Source organism: Rhinolophus sinicus, linkage group LG02, assembly GCF_036562045.2.
Source record: "Rhinolophus sinicus isolate RSC01 linkage group LG02, ASM3656204v1, whole genome shotgun sequence".
Taxonomy (NCBI): domain Eukaryota; kingdom Metazoa; phylum Chordata; class Mammalia; order Chiroptera; family Rhinolophidae; genus Rhinolophus; species Rhinolophus sinicus.
This window is the reverse complement of record NC_133752.1, coordinates 89,594,013-89,616,923: the sequence shown is the minus strand read 5'-3', so window position 1 is coordinate 89,616,923 and position 22,911 is coordinate 89,594,013. Positions and strand designations below refer to the sequence as shown.

At 34.5% G+C, this 22,911-nt stretch overlaps 1 protein-coding gene and 1 long non-coding RNA gene across 5 annotated transcripts in view; one reads left to right on the top strand and one right to left on the bottom strand.

Annotated features, from left to right (window-relative positions):
• LOC141569995 (uncharacterized) overlaps positions 1-2,064 on the bottom strand; it is a 33,482-nt gene extending 31,418 nt beyond the window's left edge. The window contains exon 1 of the long non-coding RNA XR_012493767.1: positions 1,391-2,064. This is a non-coding gene — a long non-coding RNA (uncharacterized LOC141569995). The remainder of the gene's footprint in view (positions 1-1,390) is intronic.
• Positions 1-22,911, top strand: part of MINDY3 (MINDY lysine 48 deubiquitinase 3) — an 85,742-nt gene that overhangs the window by 42,359 nt on the left and 20,472 nt on the right. For all 4 annotated transcript variants that reach the window (XM_019746057.2, XM_074324803.1, XM_019746059.2 and 1 more), the window contains 2 exons: positions 274-354; positions 18,315-18,387. In XM_019746057.2, coding sequence (XP_019601616.1) covers positions 274-354; positions 18,315-18,387 — 154 coding nt within the window. The remainder of the gene's footprint in view (positions 1-273; positions 355-18,314; positions 18,388-22,911) is intronic.

The following is a 22,911-nucleotide window of genomic DNA, read 5'->3' as shown; positions in this document are numbered from 1 at the left end:
TTCCTAGGGCTAAACTAATTATTTCTAGATGTGTTAAATCTGTATTGTTATTGTTCTAATGTAATGATGCAACATAAGCTTAGCCCTGATAGTCTTCATTACATTCGTTTTTACATTCAGTATTTAACCTTTCTGGATAAGGCATTCTGGCACAATACATTGTTCTATTTAAATATGAATTGGACACTTTAGTTATGTTTCATATATTCGTGGGCAAATATCTAACAGGCAGTATAAAATTTTCATGTATTGATTTTGCTACATTTGTTCTAGGTTGGGGCTTACTTGAAATCTCCAAAATTCCCTATTTGGATTGTTGGCAGTGAAACTCACCTCACCGTATTTTTTGCCAAGGTATGCTCATAGAAAGCTTTCTTCCTTATTATTTTTTTTCTTTTTTAGTATGACACTAGGCAGTCAAGTAATGTTTAATTCAGATCTTTATGCAAACTTCAGTGTATTCCCACTAACAAGTGAATTGTTCCAAATCCTAAAATATTAATACTGAACATACTGTTGTACTGCTCTAGTTTTGGAATCATTTCAATAAAATCTGTAGTTCTGATTGCTTTACCTTTTTTGACTTTAGAGCGTTGACTTTTGTGTTTTGTTTTTTTTCCAAAATCACTTGTATTATGATAAAAATGATTGAATTTAAAAGTTTGGATTGCTCTTTTGTAGAGAAGATAAAATCTCAACTACGTGATATAAAATAATTTTATTTACATCTAGGAAAATATTTTAAAATCTGTCAATAGATTAATGGTATTGAAGTCAAATGCTCTTTTAAGATGGAATATTTCTTACAGTTTGAACATACGAGTATACATGGTTACAACATTGAAATAAGTGCATTTGAATATGTTTATTTTGAAATTCTGACAAAACCTTTTCTAAATCACAGCCTTTAAATGTATATATGTATATTTATATATATTTAAATTTATTTATATGTAGCTTTTATGTTATATATAAATTATATATATATAAATAATTATTTTTTTCCTGCGATTGAGTGCAATTTGGAGTCAGACAGCCTTTGTTTGAATCCCAGCCTTGCCACTTCCTAACATCACTCAGCTGCTTTTCCTATGTCTTTAAAATGGGGATTGATCATAGTACCTAGCTCTTAGAATTGTTGTCAGGCTTAAATATAAAATAGCAGTAATGTTCATATAAAATAGCAGAAAAAGTTCAATGCCCCGTAAATCTTAGCTCTTGTCATCATCGTCATCATTGTCATTTTCATTATTCTGTAGGCATTTAAGGAACAGTTTCAGTTGAGCTCTGTAAATATAGAGACATTTTGTATCCACGCATCTAAATGTTAGGTAGGTCGATAGTGATGGGAGTGAATGATACTCACCTTCCTATGAAATACACTACCTACCTGTCCTGGTATTCTGTGCTGTTCCCATAGAACTTGGTCCATTGTTCCTTTGCACACAGTGCATATCTCCTACTTCCCACACCACTTTTGGTAGGTCCCATGGTCAGCAGGGAGCCTTGTCCAGGGCTAAAATTTTTTCCTTTTGAAATAAAGTAATATAAAGCCAGAAGATCACATATAAATGGTAAATGTGATTGATGATACATGATAACATTCATTAGGTTCAGTTTTAATTTTTTTAAAATACAGTAGTTTTATGTAGTCTTTGCCAAATAGAAAATACTATAAATCGTACTGTTTTTTTACATGACGTGGTTATCCTTTGTTTGATATTTCTAGATAATAGCAAGTAATTTTGGCTGTGGGTTTGTTTGTTTGTTTTTGAGTTTTGGTTTATTCATTCTTAGTGGGTTTGTTCACTTTATGTTCCATGGCCTGAAACAAATGACATTTTTTTTATTTCTCCAGCAGCTTAATGTAAATATTGTCTTTTTCTATAAAACTGTTATGCTTATTTATCTGAATATGTATTCATGTGCACACTTCTTTGTACTGATTAAGTAAAGAAGGATGTTTTAAGGTTATAGTTTTCAAGGCAGCATGTAATTTGACATTGTAAAATGCCTTTGAAAGGAATTTGTCATGTGACTTATACACTGCAGGTAACAATAGTTTCTTACAGCTGTCTTCATTCGTGTAAATACTCATTTGTCAACTATTTAACTGGGCATATAGTAGTATGTACCTGACATTACGCCAGGTGCTATGAACACAGTGGTGAGCAAAAGTAGATTAAGTCTCCTATATTTAGGGAGGTGTACATTCTAACGGGGGAGGCATTCATCAAAGAATCACACGTAGATAATTACAACTGTGATGAGTGCTGACAGAGCACAGGTCTTTAACGCTATAAGAATGTGGCCTAGTTTGGGAAGATTAGGAATGTTTCCTCAAAGAACAGGTGTCTAAAATGAGCACTGAAACGTCAGATTAAACTATGGGAAGAGGGAGAAAGAATGTTCCCTACATGGGAAATAGAGCAAACAAAGAGCTGTGGAGGGAAGGACTCGGTGTGAACAAACTGACAGAAGACCTGGGGAACTAAGACTTCCCGGGGCCCAGTGTAAGATGAGGCTGCCAAAGTAGGCCATGTGACTCGACTCTAAGAGTAATGACAGCTCCTCAACTTTTTAAAAATTGGTGGTGGGAGTAGTTTTGTGGAAAATGGGAAGGAAGGCAACAGGATTAAATTTGCATGTTGAAAAGATTGCTCTGGCTAATTGTGGAGAACAGACATGTTGAAGGATAACCTAGGGAATGGGTAAACAAGACTTTTGTGGTATGGCAGGTAAGTAAAGAATGTAGTTTGGTCCAGGGTAGTTATGGTAGCGATGGATAGAAGCACGTAAATTTGAGAGATTTATTCCTGAGTTAAACTGGCAGGACTTGGTGATGGATTGGATTGGATGGTTAAAAGACAGGTCTGATGAGATGTGTGTTTTTACTGGTTAGATCTTAGAGCTCAGAAAGAGCTCAGTAGCTTTGCTGTTGTAGAATATACCTGTGATTTATTTCTCTTTGGGCAAACTGACCAGGTCAAGAGGAAAGAGTGAGATACTACAATTTGGGAACAGCCCAGCCAAATAATCACGGTGTGGTTTACAGGTCTTGCCCACAAAAATAATGCTTTTTAGTTTCTCAAACATTAGACCACCAAGGATCACCAGACATTTGAGGAAAACTTACATGAAAAACAAGTCAGAACAAACAGGGGAAAAGGAACTCAAAAGAATGGAGACAATGTAGGATCAAAAGAACTTAAACAAGAACCGTAAGAGAAGTTAATAGATCCATGAAACTGTGGAGGCTACAAGGGGCAAAAGAGAAACTGAAAGAATTGGAAGACAAATTGAAGAAATCTCTCCTAGATTGTTACAGTAGCTTCCTAACTGATGACCATGCCGTTGCCTTTTGTGGGGCTGTAGTATCTTCTCAGGTCAGCAACTAAAGTGACCCATCACTTCATGTCACTTTTCTGCTCGAAACCTGATACTGGTTCCCCTTCACTAAGAGTAAAAGCCAAAGTCCTTAGAATAATCTCCGAGGCCCTCCCTCACCTCATCTGATTCCCTGTTGCCTCTCTAATTTCATTTCCTGCTACTCCCCTTCCTATCTTTCTTGTCCACACTGGCCTTTCTCCTGTCTCAAAAATGAGGCAAACCTTTTGCACCTGCTGTTCCCTTTGCTTAAAATGATCCTACCTCAGATATCTGTATAAATGATTCCTTCCTTCCTTTGGGTCAGTGTTCTAATGTCACCTCCTTAGGGAGGTCTTCTCCCAGCCACCAGCCCCTTTCTCTTCCTTGTTTTCATTACATCCTCTCTCTCTCTCTCTCTCTCTCTCTCTCTCTCTCTCTCTCTCTCTCTCTCAAGCACATGTATTTTTTAATTGGGGTAAAATTCACATAACAAAAGTAACCATTTTCAAGTGAACAGTTCCATGGCATTTAGTACATTCACAGTGTTGTACAACCAGCACCAGTGTCTAGTTCCAACACACCTTCACCATCCTAAAATAAAACCCATATCCATTAAGCAGTTACTCTCCATCCCCCTCTCTGAAGCCCCAGAAACCATCAATTTGCTTTTAATCTCTGAATTTACCCATATTGGATATTTCATATCCATGGAATCATAAAATCTGTGGCCTCTGTGTCTGGATTCTCTCCCTGAGTATAAGGTTTCTGAGGTTCCTCTTCAGTGTAGCTTGTCTCAGTACTCCGTTCCCTTTACGGCCGATGGCGCTCCACTGTCTGCACATAACACACTTTGTTCTCACCTTTGGCTATTGTACTGGTGCTACTGTGAACTTTCCTACACAAGCATTTGCTTGAGTTCCTGTTTTCAGTTCTTTGGGGTCTATGCCTAGAACTGGAATTGCTGGGTCATAGAGCAATTCTGTGTTTAACTTTTTTTTTTAATTAAAGTTTATTGGGGTGACAAAGGTTAGTAAAGTTACGTAGGTTTCAAGTGTACAATTCTGTAACACATCATTTATATATCATGCTGTGCGTTCACCACCCAGAGTCAGTTCTCCTTCCTTCATCAATTTTGGGGAACCACCAATCTGTTTCCACAGCAGGCATATACCATTTTACTTTCTTAGCAATATATAGGGTTCCAGGTTTTCCATATCTTTGCTAACAGTTATTTTCTTTTTTCAAAATTATTATTATGATCATTCTATTAGTGTAACCATCCTAGTGTATGTTAAGTGGTCCTTGTGGTTCTGGTTTGCATTTCACTAATGACTAATGATGTTGAGCACCTTTTAATGTGCTTTTGGCCATACATAGCTTCTTTGGAGAAATCTCTCGGGTTCTTTGCCTACATTTGAATTGGGTATTTGTCTTTTTGTTATTGAATTGTAAGTTTTTAATATATTCTGGCGACTAGACACTACATATTTTACATGTTGTTTGTCTCTCTCACTAGGTAAGTTCTACGAAGCAGGGTTTTGTCTGTTTTGTCTCTTACTGTTTCCCAACACCTAGAACAGTTCCAGGCAGTGTTGGCACTCAGTAGACTTCTGTTGAACAAATAAATTGCAGAACACACTGAAGCTTTATTTCACCAAAAATTGCAATATAACCACGTTGGTACTTGATAAGGGGGGAGAGGGACTTAATAGTGCTGAGTTGTCTTTGATCATAAGAAATAGCAGTGCGTGTGTGCAGTATTCCTATATAGAGGCAAAAACAGAACCAACTGTTGCTCTTCGACCTGATCAACGTAAACACACATATACGTGTAGATTCTTTCTCTGGGCTAATGAATGAAAACAAGTTTGATGAGTATTTATAAATAAGTATTGTCACACATCGTATTTAAGATTTATGTTCATAGTTTGAGGATGGATAAGAAAATTGTTTCTGTTCAGTGAAATAAATTCTTACCCATCTGTTTTGGTTTTTCCTTTCGAGATGAACAGTAAACTTTTAGGGCTCTAATTATAATTTTTTAAAGAGGTATAAGTTCATGATTTTAAATGTGAGTGTCAAACTATTTCATAAAGTTGTTACTTCATATTTGAGACATCCAGTGCCTAGAAATTTTAATTTTATTGGAACTCTCTTCCTGACCCATGGAGAATCACTGCACGTATTTTGTAGGATTAGAAGAGATTTTTCACAATTCAGTTTTATTTGAAAATCAATGGTAAAAATAAATTTAATAATTAAATTTTATGAACATGTAAAACTTCAGATCAGTCATCTAAAACCATCTACTTCTTTAAGTTTTTAAATTTAACTGTCTGCCATGTTTTATAAATCATCTTCCTTTTCTATTTGACATAGACAAAGTGATGTTTTTTTATCTTACTAAACATCTGTGTTTGTGAAACAACTAAGTTGATATTGTACTATTCGACATAAGTATCTTAGGGAATACGGTTGCAAGAAATATATACAAGTTATCCTGTGTAAATGGGAGTTTTCTACTTAATATTGAGGGGGAATAGTACAGACTATTGCTGCAGGGAATAAGAACTCAGAGTATACATCACCAGGGGTCCCACAGAAACCTTTAATAAGAGGATGTGGGTGAAGGGAAATGGGAACTTAATTTCTATAGAGTGGGGTGGAAAATTTTCCAAGCAGGTCATCAGAGCTCTGAAGGAATGAAATGTTCAGCTCTGTACACGGTCAGGGAGCATGCCCTGTGAGCCTGGGCTGTTTCCTCAGAAATCCTGCCATGGTGCTTTTTGATGAGATTAGTTGAAAACTTGCAAACCTCCTGTGTAGGTAAAAGAAATGATTTTGAGCAGTAGATGCTTAATGAATTTAGAACCTATATTTAAACATTTATCTTTTTTTAATTGAATACCCTTTGGGTTTTTTTGTCTTTTTTATATTTGGGTTTTAAGAATGAATTATTTGGATCACTTGTAATTTCGTTTTGAATTGGAGCTAATTGTGGAATTAATTTACACTGCCAATTCAAGATGAGGGCTTTAAATTTGAAAATGTGATACTTTTAATATTAATAGAATTATATGTATAAAGTTGTAGACAAAATAGATTTGCTTTTTTTTTTTTGTTTTTTTATTGTACACTTGAATCTCAGTGTGGGGTGACAGCTGCTGATCTAATATGAAAATAGTTGGAACCTACCTATAGCATATAGTTTCAGATAATCAGTGACTAATTTCCTTGTTAATCCATTTCAAACTTTCTTTTGAAGTTGGGGAGATGAGTTTTACATCCCTTTTTGTTCTCTTTTATGGTTATAAAAGACTCTTTGTGCGAGTGTCACCTTTGACCTTTCCTATGATAAAGCAGTTTTGCTTTCAGGTAAGAGCACATGAAATCACATTACTATTTAAATGCAAAATATATAAAGAAACTGAATTTAATGCGAAGGAGAAACAAAACATTTTACTGTTCCTCCATGAGCTGACTGTTCTTAACTGTGGTGTCTGTTACTGGGAGTCTAGATAACAATTCTTTCTACAAAGCAAGCTCCTTTTGTGTATTGCTGTTTGCTGTAACATTAGGAAGACTACTGCAAGTAAGTGTTAGATATTAGGTGTTTTAAAATTGGACAGTTAGTTCTACTTTACCATTAATACATTTTCAGAAAAATAAGCACAACTTCAAGGGAAAAAAGTAAAATGATGCTTTAGGGGTAGAGGCTTTATTTGTTATAAAGAAAATTCACCTTTGTGTATCTTTAATTATTGGGTAAAAGTCATGTGACTTGGAATACAATTAAATGCACAGTTGGATATTTTGTAATAGAATTTTTCTATATATTAATGTAGTTTAGTTATCCAGTCCATTTAGCATAAGTTTTAGAGTTTGTGCCTATGTTTAGATTTTATGCCTTATCAACTACAGAAAGGAAATGAATTTAAGAATCTGAAGTACTTGTTTTTATAGCTTAAACCATAAACTTAAGACTTTAATATTTTATTTTTCAATTACAGTTGACATGCAATATTATATTAGTTTCAGGTGTGAACATATAAATTAGACATTTATAAAACTCCATGAAGTGATCACCCCAATAAATTTAGTACCCACCTGACACCATGCATACTTATTACAATATTATTGACTGTATTCTTTATGCTATACATCCCATGACTATTTAGTAACTACAAATTTGTTCTTAATCCCTTCCCCTTTTTCACTCTGTCCCCCTGATCCCCCCTCCCATCTGGCAACCATTAAAATGTTCTCGGTATCTATGAGTTTATTTTTTAAATTCTAAGTAGAAGTGAAATCATATGGTATTTGTCGTTCTCTGTCTGACTTACTCCACTCAACACAATACCATCTAGGTCCATCCATGTTGTTGCAGATGGCAAAATTTCATTCTTTTTTATAACTGAATAATATTCCATTATAAATATGTACCATCTCTTCTTTATCCATTCATCTATCCATGAACACTTCAGTTGTTTCCATATCTTGGCTATTGTAAATAATGCTTCAATAAACATAGGGATGTATTAATATATGTCTTTTTGAATTAGTGTTTTGGGTTTCTTCAGATAAATCCCCAGAAGTGAGATTGCTGGGTCCTTCTTTGTTTCTTCTTATAGCCTTTGTTTTAAAGTCTGTTTTGTCTGGTATAAGTATTGCTACCCGTTTTTCTTCCTCCCATTTTCATCAAATATTTTTTTGTCCATCCCTTAACTTTCAGTCTGTGTGTGTCTTTTCATCTGAAGTGAGTCTTTTGTAGGCAGCATAAGTAAGTGTCTTTTTTTCTTTTCCATTCAGCCACCCTATGTCTTTCGATTGGATCATTAAATCCATTTATATGTGAAGTAATTGATCACAGATATGCAGTTATTGCCACTTTATTATTCATGTTTTATCTTTTTTTCTTTTTTCTTAAAAAAGTCCCTTTAACATTTCTTGTTTGGTGGTGATGAACTCCTTTAGCTTTTTCTTGTCTGGAAACCTCTATCTTTCAATTTCAAATAACTTTGCTGGGTAGAAGTAATCTTGGTTGTAAGTCATTGCTTTTCATCACTTTGAATATTTTGTGCCAGTCCCTTCTGGCCTGCAAAGTTTCTGTTGAGAAATCAGCTGATAATCTTATGGGAGCTCCTTTGTAGGTAACTAACTTCTTTTCTCTTGCTGCTTTTAAGATTCTTTTTGTCTTTAGCCTGCCATTTTAATTATGATGTGTCTTGGTGTGGGCCTGTTTGGGTTCATCTTGTTTGGGACTCTGCACTTCCTTGGCTTGTATGTCTATTTCCTTTGCCAAATTAGGGATGTTTTCCATTAATATTTCTTCAAATAGGGTTTCAATTCCTTGCTCTCTCTTCTCATTCTGGTATGCCTATGATGCAAATGTTTGTACACTTGATGTTGTTCCAGAAGCCCCTTGAACTATCTTTTTTTGGATTTTTTTTTCTTTTTGCTCTTCTGATTGAGTTTTTTCTGCTACCTTATCTCCCAAATCTCTGATTGCATCCTCTGCTTTATCTGACCTACTGTTGATTACCTGTAATATATTCTTTATTTCAGTTATTGTAGTCTTCATTTCTGACTGGTTATTTTTCGTTTTCTATCTCCATGTTTATGTTTGCAGTCTCTTTGTTGAAGCTCTCCCTGAGATCATTGAACATCCTTGTAACCAGTGTTTTGAACTCTGCAGCTGGTAGATTGGTTGTCTCCATTTTGTTTAGGTCTTTTTCTGGAACTTTGTTCTTTCATTTGGGACATATTTCTTTGTGTCCCCATTTTGGCTGCCTGCCTGGTTTTGTTTTTGTGTATTAGGTAGGGCTGCTATGTCTCCTGGTCTTAGTGGAATGGCTTTATATAGTAATGTATATGTCCTGGGGCTGTCATGTGACTTTAACACCTGTCTTCTAATGTAAGAATAGCAACTTCAGACAAAGGATACTAAAGTTAATTTTCTTTTAATCTGAACTACTTGGAAAGTCTGGGTAGAAGTCTATACAGACTAACAATATTTAATTATTTGAATTATTTAAAACCTATGAATTTTTAACTACAAATTGTCCCCTAAGTGCTTAGTACACTTTGGGTACAACTGTCATCAGCTGTTGAGGGTTATGCCAATTATTTGTACCATTATAATACTCAAGCTTTTTTATTTTTAATTATTTTGACCAAAACTCCTTCAAAATGTATTATAAATATTCTTGCCTTTTTAAACAAAGTGAAAATTAATTGCTGTTATGTACTGTTTTCTGCTATTCTGAATGCCCTCATGGAACCTGTTTCTAGATCTGTTTTTTATAATTTTTCTGAAGTTTAACTTTTCTCTTATTTATCTCAGTCATGTCAGTGATGTCAACCTACTTATTAAAAATAGTCTTTCTTTCCCTTTAAGTTTGTTTCTTATAATTTTTGTTACAGTAGAACTGTAACAAAAGTAGTCTCTCTCTCTCTCTCCCTTTGAGTTTGTTTCTCAAAATAATTGTCTAAACATGATATAATATTGTTGATAATAGTGCCTGTCATGAGTAAAGTTTGAGTTCTAATTAGAATCAGTATTGATAAGTTCGTACTTCTACCGTGTTTCCCCAAAAATAGACCTAGCCGGACCATCAGTTCTAATGCGTCTTTTGGAGCAAAAATTAATATAAGACGTGGTCTTATTTTAATATAAGACCAGGTATAATATAATATATAATACCAGGTATAATATAATATAACATAATATAATATAACATAACATAATACCAGGACTTATATTAATTTTTGCTCCAAAAGACACATTACAGCCGATGGTCCAGCTAGGTCTTATTTTCAGGGAAATATGGTAGCTGTTTATCATTGATAGCAATTGTTGTACCAAATAGAGTTGATAGCAGAACAGGACAAAAGTTCTCACATGATATATTTAAGGTATGATAGTGTTAAGATTTTATTTTTCTATGCTTTTGTTTATTTTATCCTCTGCCCAGAATGTGCTGACCAAAATCCTACTCAGCATTCATAGTCCAGCCTTGACATTTTTCATATTGTGACTGCTGATTTTCTTACTCCCCTGTTGCTCCTATTTTTCCTTCTAACTTCTTCTTGTGATCAGTGGAACTCCTGATTTATCTGTTTTTCCACATCAGTTAGTGAAAATTAGGCATTGTGCCAAGTATGGTGAAATGCAAAGATTAAGAATACATTGTAACAGCCTACTATTTACATTTTCTTAGTGTTTTCTGTACACCAGGCACTATGCTAAGCATTTTACATGCATTCCTCATTTAATCCTAGAGCAACATTGTGAGGTAAGTTGCATTTTCATCTACATTTTATAGTCTGAGGTCAGTGAAAAATAACGTCTCCAAGGTTATATATATACTAGTGAGTACTAAAGCCAGGATTCAAACTCAAATCTTCTGACTCCTGAGCTTTTAACTGTTTCTGTCCCTTAGGCAAAAAAAAAGAAATCATAATACTAGGGTGGAATAGAGCCTGGCAGAGGGGAGAGATGGGTGCGAAGGAGATGACATTGGAATTGAAGGACATGATACGTTTTAGACTTACATGAAATGAGGGCTGTATTCTGGGCTTGGAGAAAAGATGAAGCAAAAATACGAGCGATGTGGGATGTGAACATTCCTTCTATATGTGGAGAACAGTAATTTGAACCATACTAGTTGTGCTAGAAGATTAAGATGGAAGCAGAGGTTGGGATCAGATATAGAACCAGATGGAATAATTATTTATTCCCAACCCATCTTCACTATAGTATGTTTGAATGCTTATCTTGATATAAAGGCTAAACGTGGATATCCAAGGCATGCATGGAAAGCATATTCGTGCAAGTAGAAAACCTTCTTAATGAACAGTAAGAACTTCTCTGTAAAGCTATGATAAAACTTAAGAATATTAGAAATTTGAGTACTGTGTTTTCAGTGTCAAACCTTGTTTAAAATACAAAAGGAGCTAGGATTTGGTGTGGGGATGATGGGTAGTTCCTCACTTTCCATGCATACTAATCCAACCCTGCCAAACTTAAATTACTAGCATTGTGTGGACTACAGTTTCCTTAAACACGTTGCGTACGGCTGGGTTTAAATCCCTCGTGAAGATTCTTGTGATCCGTACGCAACGTGTTAATCCTCTTGGGCATTCATTTTTCACATGAAACGTGAAGTCCGTATATGTGGAGATTCCTCTGAATGCAGCTTACGTTGTTAAATCAGAGTCAGTGGGTAGTATGAAGGAAGAGACGAGAGGAAAAAGTAGGCCAAGTAGTAATAGGAAGAGCCAATATAATGCATATGACACAAACAAAACTACTACCAGAACATTCCGTTTTATTTCCTTTTGCTAGCTTCCTGAAGTAACAACCCTAAAATTTCAGCGATTTACACAGTAGTATTCAAGAAGGAGGCATTGAGAGCAGTCCCTCCCCATGTAGGAGGGACGTTTGACCAATGAAATTGTTTAAATTTGCCTACATGTAATGATGATTAAAAGAAATGCAGCAGTCAGTTTCATTATATTTAATTCTCTACAAACAGCACACCCTCTTTGTGTCCGTACTGGTCTGGGGCACACCGATCCCATCATACCCCCTGACACACACACACACACACACACACACACACACACTGAACTTATTTCTCTTAATTTACACATTGGCTGCAGATGTGCTCCACGTGCCCTCTTGGTTCTAAGCTCTGGACTGAAGGAGCAGCCTGTGTCAGGCATGTACAGTTCCCCTGGCACAGGGAAAAGAGAACACCTGGCAAAACCACAGATGGCACTTCCAGCTTCTTCTAGGAGCTAGCCTTATGTCACTTCTGCTTACAGTTCTCTGGCCAAAAGAAGTTACCTGGCCAAACGTGATGTCAGTGGGGCTAGGAAGTAGACCCCTCCCACAGAAAGGGACTTCAGGTCCCATAGCAACAAGCAGTGATATATAAAACCCTTAGAAGGAAGGGAGGCGCAAGGAGTTGTCAGGAATAACACTTACTACCGTGGCTTACTTTATGTCCTGGAGCTTTAACAGAGTTTAAATTAATTCAAATGATACAAAGAATCTTTACTAGAAATAAGGAAGGACTTTTTGACTGTCAGATTGATTTTATGCAGGTGATTGTATAATATTAACTTCTAAAGTGAGTTGTATAGTTATGGTAATAGGGAGAGAAAGAAGTCCATTCATTAGTATTAGGTTGGTGTAAAGTAATTGTGGTTTAAAAGTTAATAATTGCGAAAACCGCAATTACTTTTGCACCAACCTAGTCATTGTAATGATTATAGTAAACCAATTTTGTTGGAGACTTTTCCTCCCACTTCCTTATTTCCACTTGTACATTTAGAGTTTCTGTTTTTATGGAGAAAGAACCTCCAAGGGCTTGGCTTTGTTTCCTACTCTGACTTCTCTGCTGATACAACGCAGATCAGTGCCACACAGCAGGGGGCTGTTGTGGAGATAGCCCAGGACGTTTGCACAGTGCTCGGGCAATGATGGAAGAGGAAGAAGAAAAAGGCCACTGTCCTACCTGCTGTGAAATGATGACATTAACTGACTCCTCTATCTGACACTGGCACTGAAGAGCATTATGTACTTGAGAACATTTGGTAATTGATTTAATATCTGTTTCATAGTGGGTCCCAAGTTATTTTCATAAGTATAATTAGTGATGAATCAATATGAAACATTAAAATCATTTTAAAGTGAAATTTTATTTAAAGCTTAAAGATAAGTTCTATACCAGTTAACTTTATTACTTTTTTTTTTGGAAGGGGTCTTATAGCACTATAAAATATCTTGCAAGCTCAAATGTAATTTATATATGTGTGATCACTCCTGAAGTTAGGTAAGGCTCTCAGAGGTTCTTGGATTACTCGTGACAGCAGATTGCTCTTGATAATGCTGAAAAGTATAATGAATAAATTTTAAAGACCTTTCAGTAATGAAGTACTTACACCTAGCCAACAAACCGAACACAGGCCTGTTGAGAAGGATAGCTAATGTTACAACATTTTAAAAGGCTTATGGTGAACAGTGAAGAATTATCCTGATAGTACAGACAGGGCTACATGTAAAAGACATATTTGTTTCATGACTAGAGGTTATTAGATAGTCCCATTACAGCTTGGTTTTTTTCCCCCCTTCTCTTCTGTAGCACTTTGCTAAATAAGTAAGGAAAGTTGAGTGAGGCTAGATAATTTTAAAAGCTGTATTGTCTGGCAATCCCTGTTGACCAGTAAATTGACTGAATAGAAATTGTTTGCTCTAACATTCCTCTTTATAAAAGCTTCTGATTAATTTGAATAATGTAGAGAACAACTTTTAGAGTACAAATAATATTAATGGTAAATCAGAGTTTAAATAACTAACTAAAACAATATTTAAGTATTTGACTTATGTTTAAGATCTTTTTCTATTGGGGGTATGTTTCAGGTACAATACATATTGAAATTTTCTTCTAAATGCTACAATTAGGGGTGCAAAAAAGAAAACGCTTACAAATATCCTTGTTGACTTCGATAATTTGGGATTACATCATTGGATTCTTTATAACTCAGCAGGGGTTTTTTTAGGGTGGGGGTTAACGTACGTTTGATTTTTATATTAGAAGGTAATTTTCTTAAGATAACTTCAATGCTCATGAAATACGCATGTAGTAGCATATTTTTTCCCTCTTCTATTAGATTGTTACCTTAAATGTACAGACTAGGTCTTCCTCTATCTAATTAGCTTCACAGTATTCAAAACATTAGAGGTGTGTACATAGTTATATGGGAAAAAGATATTAAATATGTAATCTAAAATCTCTTGCCTAAATTAAGTCTTGGAAATGGAAAATCTGAGGGTTAGAATCATCTTCATATTTTTCTTCAAACCTACATGTTATTAAATGAGACTTTTATTCTTTATAATTAAATAATTTCCTTTATGTGCAATGAGAAAAAAATGTAGCAATTATCTCTCTCACTGAAATATTTTCTCTTAAGATTGCAAAGGACTCTCAATTGAATGGAATTCTATACTTGCTGTTCAATCTTACAATGTAAATATGAAACATTTAATATTTATTACCAAATTTGCTACAGATCTTTAAACTAGGAACCTTGTTCAGAATTGTTTAAGTTAAATAAATTGGTAAAAATTAGTGTTGGAATTTGTGATTTTAAATCAAATTGGAAAGTTTAAAAGGAGTTCAGCATGAAACATTTTAATGGAAATAGAAGGTAGTTTTGTAACTTTTCTTGATTTCACCTGTAATCATTGAAACTTTAGATAAATTTAAACAAACTTTAAGAAATCATTTTCTACAATAATCTAGAAAACAAACACTCAAACTAATCAATTTAGAATACTGTACTGGTTTTGATTTGTGGATGAAAATTTCTGGAATGTTCTCATTAGAATTTACTGTAATCTTTTTTAATGCTCTACTTTTCTCTTTTTTCTCTCCTCTAATATAAACACATCTTAAAATAAGTGGTAGGATTAAGAATAATTAATTCCTAAGGAGTTTAGCAAATTAGCTATTAGAGAATCACTGAGACTAAAAACAAGATGTTTTTTTAAATCATTCAAGGCAAAATTTATTAGTAGTAATGACAGTTATAGTTGATGATTTTATGATGTGGAATTGACCAGTACCACTGGTTGTATTTTGGGAAGAAAAAAGGAATTTCTGTTTAGGTAGTTCATGTATGGTTGGTTCTTTTGTTGTTTCACATACAGGGTTTTGACAAACTTGTTTCACACTGCTAATCTTCAACCAGCAGATTGTCTAAATTCCTTTTTCTGAGGTCTTCGAAGAAATCTGCTTTCTTCTGTTTTAGTATCTTATCTGATAGGTTCTTTAGCCCATCTCTAGCGCCCATACCTATGTCTGCTAGCCCGTAGGAGCTTACAGGTGGCAAACATGGAGCGTTCATAGTGTGCTACACATTAAGATAGCGCCCTGTGCTCTACCTGGATGTTGAACCCTCAGCTCCAAGCTCTAAATGTTCAGAACCAAATTCATTCTTCTATCAAAGTGGATTCCCCTTCCTAACTGCTCCTTTTCTCTCACAGTTCGCAGTCGTCTTCAGCTCTTTCCATTCGCCCCTGTGCTGTGCTAATTCACATGCCCCCGCGCCTTTCATGATTCTGTCCCTTCTCGCTAGAGTTCTCTTTCAGATGAAAGCCGAAATATCTTTGTAAAACGTGTTAAGGTGATTAAGATGTCTTAATATCTACAGATATGTCAAAAAGAAGGCATATTTAATAAATTAGACTATTTGGGGGAAGAACATATAATCTCTAAATCATGGGTCAGCAAACCATGGGCCACAGGCCAGATCAAGCCCCACCCATTACAGAAAAAATTTGCCATCCTCTGCTCTAAATGAGCATGTGTTAAAACAGTACTCACTAATTTCAAGTATCAGGCCAGCATATATAGCATATTCAAACAAGAATAATAGAATTATGTATGTTTTCTAGAGCATAAGTTTTTTTATATACTCATAACCAGAAGCAAGAGCTATGCAGTGAACTTTTCACTAGTCTACTTTAATTCCTTTCTACATTAGCATAGTGTATTTTTTCATTTGTAGCAGTTGGAACTTAGAGACCAGGCATCAGGTAGTTGACTTTCAATTCTTTTTGTGCTCCTGCGTTTTCTGAAATCTTTAATACCAGAGAATTTGACGTAAACCTTTTCATATGGCTAAAATGGGAATCATCCCTGTTCTCCTAATTTTATAAACACTGGTCATTTCCTAAAACCTCACTTTATGGTAATATCAAAGTAATGCTTTAGTTACATTCTCTGCCACCTCTTCCCCCCAAAAGATTCTTTTGTTTTATTGGCCAAGAAAAACAATATTCCCTTTCCCTCTATTTAGATCATAGTAATATTTAGAAAATTCAAAGTAATGTTTTAAAACTTATTTCAAACTTTTCTTTATCACTTACTGGTAACAAAGAAAGCTTGAAATGGAACAGATGGTGAATAGAGTGAGTGACTGTATCCTTATCTTGTGCCCCTTTAGGTTCCCCCCTGCATGAAAAACCTCATGCACAGCTGTATACCTTCTCCTCAGCCAGATTTTCAGTTATGGTGTTCACCCACAAATTCTGACAGCCATTCTAAAGCAAAAATTGGAAAAAATACAGAAGTAGGGTAGGAAATAGTTAAGAGACCAAAAGCTTATAGTGGCATAAATGTAGAAAATTTTCAGTTAAGGTTTGGGAGTGATAAAAGAAGCTAAGGAATAATAATTATAATAGCCCCAGTGGTATAGTATTGCTCCCTAAATCTGAGAGCTGACAGTGTCATCCTGGCTTTGACACAAAGTTAATTGTAGAGCTAAGGCTGTATTGCTGATGTTTTAGAAAAAGGAAAGAGTTTTAAGAAATACTGTTCAAAATAGGTTAAATGGACAAACATAACCCAGGAATCTGGCAGTATCTACCAAAATTACAAATGCACTTTTCCTCTGACCCAGAATTCGTGCTCTAGCCCTATCCTACAGATACAGTGGCACATGTATGAAATTACATGTTCAGATTTATTTGGTGCAGCATTGTTTCTAACAGCAAAAAATCAGACACATTCCAAGTATACAGCAATAAAGGACTGGGTCATAAAAATCAGAAAAACATTGAAGTTAGGCCAAATGAAAACATGTCATTTGAAATATGTATTATCTGCAAAATAATATTTGAATATGCAGGAAAAGAAGACCCTAAAAGTTGCTGTCAAGGGACGGTAAATGGGAAATAATTATGCATGACCAAAATTTACTATTATAAAATATGAGATTTTTAAAAACTTACCTTTCAGTACCTTAAAAATGTGTGAGGGCTTGCATAGATTGCCTTGTTTTGATTCCCATTCCTATTTGCCATGTATTCCCATATAAACTGAACATACTATTAAGGTGTTTAGGCACCTAGTCTCGTGGTTGGGTCAGAACTACTCTAATTGATTCTTTCAGTTTGTTGCTTCATCTCGGAGGTAAGGGTGGGACGATTAGAGCAAAAGTTAATTAGTACATTACTTACAAAAATTTATTTCCACAGAGGAACAGCATTTTAAATTGTATTTAACATTTATACCCCATACTTCTTTAAAAAGATACAAGGTGATAAAAAGGGATACTTGGAAATTTGTCCTCTGATGAGGTGTGTCTCAGTGAACACAATTATAAACCAAAACTATGACTAGAGTAAAACTACTGGAGCCTAGATTCTAGATTTGTGTCAACCAAGAATTAGAATTTCATAACAGTTTAAATATGTAGAGTAAAGGCTTGTGAAGAATCCAAGATGACATTGAATTTTGTGCTTATTTGTGATAAATCGTAGTATTGATTACTGTGTAAAGAAATTAGTCAGAATAGAGAATTAATTATGGGAAAAAGAAATAATTCTGCCTTTGGGGTATTTCATTGGAATTAAGAAAAATGAAAATTCTGGACATGCAGAACTTAGTTGTTGACCTCAGGGTAGATTTGAAATAACATGCTCCCTAAAGTAATTTCAAATGCTCAAATGCATTGCTGTGTAATTATTTGCTATCATATATCTCGGGATTTAATTTTTAAATATTTAAAATCTAGAGTATATTTTAAGTTACATTTAAGTTGTATTTCTCCATGCTTAGACAATAATATAAGGCAAATGTATGTCATTTGCATTTTTATAGTAATTACCTATATAATATTGGACTTTTCAAGTGTTTTTATATATAAAGCTTCACATGTCATTCTTACAACAATTCTCTGTGATTGAAATATTAGTCCCATGTTTTAAGGCCCGGAATTTGTGACTTATTTTGTCACAAATCTATGATATAACTCAGTCTTCTGCCTCCAAATGTCATCACTCCTTCACCCTAGTCTAGTATTGTGTTGTTTATTTTTAATGTCATGATACCATAATTAGTTGATAGCATGCTTTTTTATCTTTTCAGGATATGGCTTTAGTTGCCCCTGAGGCTCCTTCAGAACAAGCCAGGAGAGTTTTCCAAACCTATGATCTAGAAGGTAAAAGATTTTATTTTATCAATATTGACTCTATGTTTTAGCTTTATATATGTGAAATATGTTGATACTTTACCTGAGTTTTATTCACAAGAATTGGATTTTTTGAGTGAAACATAGCTTGCATTTCTAGAACATTAAATATGGGAAATGGTGAAAATGGGAATAAGTAAAATAGGATACTTAAGTGGTCATCAAACTCTGACATGGTATAAGGTTTTCATGTTTCTTGGGGTATTGATTGATGGTTACTTGAATCTTGACTTTGGATAGTCCGTGTAAAATGGGAAAATACCACCTTCTGAACAAGCTCTTTGAAAATTAAGTCATTTCCTTCCTTCCTTTCTCCTCATCTTCCGTCTTCCCTCTCTCCCTCCTTTCGTTCCTTCCTTCCTTAAGAAACAACTCTTCCAGAATATTTTTTGAGATATAATTGATATAACATTCTATAAGTTTAAGGTATGAGCGTGCTGCTTTTATATATTTACATGTTTCAAAATCATTACTACAGTAATGCTCGGTAACACCTCTGTCACGTCACATAATTAAGTTGTAGTCTCTTGGCAACTTTGAAGTTTTATAATACAGTTCTGTGAGCTGTAATCACGAGGCTGTGCCTGAGACCTCCAGGACTTATGTATCCACTAGTTACATCTCCCCTTAAGCAACATCTCCCCAGTTAACCCACCCCCAGGCCTGGGAACCATTATTCTACTGCTTTTACAAATTCAGCTTTTTTAAATTCTACATATAAGTGATACTGCACAGTATTTGCCTTTCTGTGTTTGACTTCTTTCAATTATCATAATGCCCTCAAATTCCATTCACGTTACAAAAAGCAAGATTTCCTTATTTCTCATGGCTGAATACTATTCCACTGTGTGTATGGGGCACGGGGGAGGGGGGTGATCTGTGTGTATGTGATCTACTTCTTTATCCATTTATCTGTTGATGAACCCAGGTTGTTTCCATATCTTGGCTATCATGAATAATGTTGCAATGGCTGTGGGTATGCACAGATCTCTTCAAACTACTGATTTCAAATTCTCCAAATATATATCTAGGAGTGCAATTCCTAGATCATATGGTAGTTTAGTGTTTAATTATCTGAGGAACCTTCATATTGTTTTGTTTAATAGATGTACCATTTTACATTCCCGTCAATAATGTATAGGCGTTCCCTTTTCTCTACATCTTCACCAACATTTATCTCTTGTCTTTTTGATAAAATCTACCAGGTGCAAAGTGCTACCTCACTGTGGCTTTGATTTGCATTTTCCTGATGATTAGTGATATTGAGCACATTTTCATATAGCTATTGGCCATTTGTATGTCTTCTTTAGAAAAATGTCTATTCAGGTCCATTGTTTTTTTTGCCTTTTGGCTATTGAGTTCTATGAATTCTTTATATATGCCGGATATTAATCCCTTATCAGATATATTGTTTGCAAATATTTTCTCTTATTCTTTAGTTTGCTTTTTTAATTTATTATTTGTTCTGCTTTGCAGAAGTTCTTTAGTTTAATGTAGTCTCACTTGTTTATTTCAGTTGCTGTTGTCTGTGCTTTTGGTGTCTTACCCAAGAAACAATGGCCAGGACTGATGACAAGGATCTTTTTCCCTATGTTTTCTTCTCGGAGTTTTATAGTTTCAAGTCCTACATTTAAGTCTTGGATTCATTTCAGGTTAATTTTTGTGAATGCTGTAAGATCAGGATCTAGTTTCAATCTTTTGTATGTGGATATCCAGTTTTTCCAACACCATTTATTGAAAAAACTCCTTTCCCCATCGTGTGTTCTTGGTGCCTTGTCAAAAATTAATTGTCCATGTATGTGGAGGTTTATATGGGCTCTCTGTTCTTTAACACTGGTCTAGGACTCTGTTTTTATGGATGTATCGTATTTGATTACTGTAGCTTTGTAATATAGCTTCATACCAAGGAGTGTGACACCTCCTGTTTTGTTCCTTTTTCTCAGGATTGCTTTGACTATGCAGGGTGTTTTGTGATTCCAAACAAATTTTAGGATAGTTTTGTCCTGTTTTTGTGGAAAATACTTTGAAATTTTTTTTCCTTTCTTTTTTTTTCTTCTATTATTATTTTTATTAAAATTTATTGGGGAATTTTGATAGGGATTGCATTGAATCTGTAGATATCTGTGAGTAGTAAGGATGTTTTCATAATATTCTTCCAATTTAAGAACATAGGATAGCTTTCCATTTATTTGTGTTTTTATCAATGTCTTGCAGCTTTCAATACATAGGTCTTACATCTATTTCGTGAAATTTCAGTGACATTTATTTATTTCATTGTTTTCCATGCTATTTAAATGAGATTACTTTCAATTTTCTCTGAGATGATTTGTTGTTAGTGTATAGAAATGCAACTGATATATGTATGTGGATTTTGTACCCTGAACATTTACTAAAATCATTTATTCTAACAGTTTTTTTAGTGTAGTCATGAGGGTTTTTATATATAAGATCATGTTATCTGCACACACAGATAACTTTACCTCTTCCTTTCCAATTTGGATGCCTTTGGTTTCTTTTCCTTGCCTAATTGCTCTGGTTAGGACTGCCAGTATTATGTTGAATAGAAATGGCAAGAGTGGTCCTGTCTTATTCCTGATGTTAGAAGAAAGGATTTTAACTTTTCAACATTGAGTATAATGTTAGCTGTGGGTTTGTCATATATGGCCTCTATTATGCTGAGGAACACTACTTCTATACCAAAATTTTTGAGCAGTTTTATCATGAGAGAATTTTGTATTTTGTCAAATGTTTTTTCTGCATGTGAGATGATCATAGGATCTTTTTCTTTCATTTTATTAAAATGATATATCACACTGATTGATTTGTGTCTGTTGAACCATCCTTGCATCCCTGGAACAAATCCCACTTGATTGTGGTGTATGATCCTTTGTGCTGTTGAAGTTGGTTTGCTAATATTTTATTGAGGAATTTTACATCTATATTCTTCTAGGATATTGGTCTGTAATTTTCTTTTCTTGAAATATTCTTATCTGTCTTTGGTATCAAGATAATGCTGTCCTCATAAAATGAGTTTGAAAGTATTCTCTCTTCTTCAATGTTTTGGAAGAGTTTGAGAAGGATTGGTATTAATTCTTCGTTAATGTTTGATAGAATTCACCAGAGAAACCATCTGTTCCTGAGGTTTTCTGTACTGAGAGATTGATTACTGATTCAGTCTTTTTACTAGTAATCTGTTCAGATTTTCTATATTATTATAATTTAGTCTTGGTAGGTAGTATATTTCTAAGAATTTATCTAATTCTTCTAGGTTATCTAAATTATTGGTATACAATTGTTCATAGTAGCTGCTCAGGAGCCTTTGTATTTTTGTGGTATCAGTTGTAATGTCTCACCTTTCATGTATTATTTCGTTTTATTTCAGTCCTCATTCTTCTTGGTGAGTTTATTTAGCTAAAGTTTAGCTGAGTTTATTTCCCTTCCCTTTCAACCTGAATGTCCTTAAAGTGTGAGTCAGTCTTTTTTAGGCAGCATATAGTTGGGTTTTGTTTTTTTATCCATTCAGCCACACTATGTCTTTTAATTGGAGAACTTAAACCATTTACATTTAGAGTAATTATTGACAGGTAAGGACTTAAGATTGCCATTTTGTTAATTGCTTTGTGGTTGATTTGTTGTTCTGTAGTTCCTTTCTTCTCTGTCTTTGTGATTTTATGAGTTTTTATAGTTCTTTGCTTTGATTCTTTTTATCATTTGTGTATCTGTTATGGGTACACCATGTGGTTAACCATGTGACTTTCATTATATATCTTATAGTTTTAATCCTCCCTTTCTCTCCTGGCCGGTAAGGTTTCTGCTGAGAAATCTGCTTGCAGCCTTATCGAGATTCTCTTGTATGTGATGAATATTTTTCTCTTTCTACTTACAAAATTCTCTACTTATCTTTGATTTTTGAGAGCTTGTTTATAAATGTGTCTCGGTGAAGATCTTTTCTTGAATCTCTTTGGGGATCTTTGAGTTTCATATACCTGAATGGCCATATCTCTCCCCAGAGTTGGGAAGCTTTCAGCTGTTATTGCTTTAAATAAATTTTATGTCCTTTTTCCTTCTCTTCTCTTTCTGAGACCCCCATGATATGGATATGCCTTTTCTCTATGGTGCCCCACAGTTCACTTAGGCTTTCTTCACTCTTTTTTTCATTCTAATATCTTCATTCTCCTCTGACTCAGTAATATCCAGGTATCTGTCTTTAAGGTATCTTTCTTCTGCCTGATTGATCCTGCTGTTGAAGCTACTTATTGGATTTTTTTATTTCATTCATTGTATGCTTAAGCTCCAGAATTTCTGTCCTTTGTTGTGATTTTTATTTCTTTGTTAAACTTCTCTTTTTAATTTCATTGAGTTGTCCATCTGTGTTCTCTTGAATTTCACTAAGCTTCCTTGAAATAATTATTTTAAATTATCTTTTCAGTAACTCACAAATCTGCATTTCTTTGGGGTCTTTTTTGTTTTAATTACAGTGTTCCTTTGGTGGTG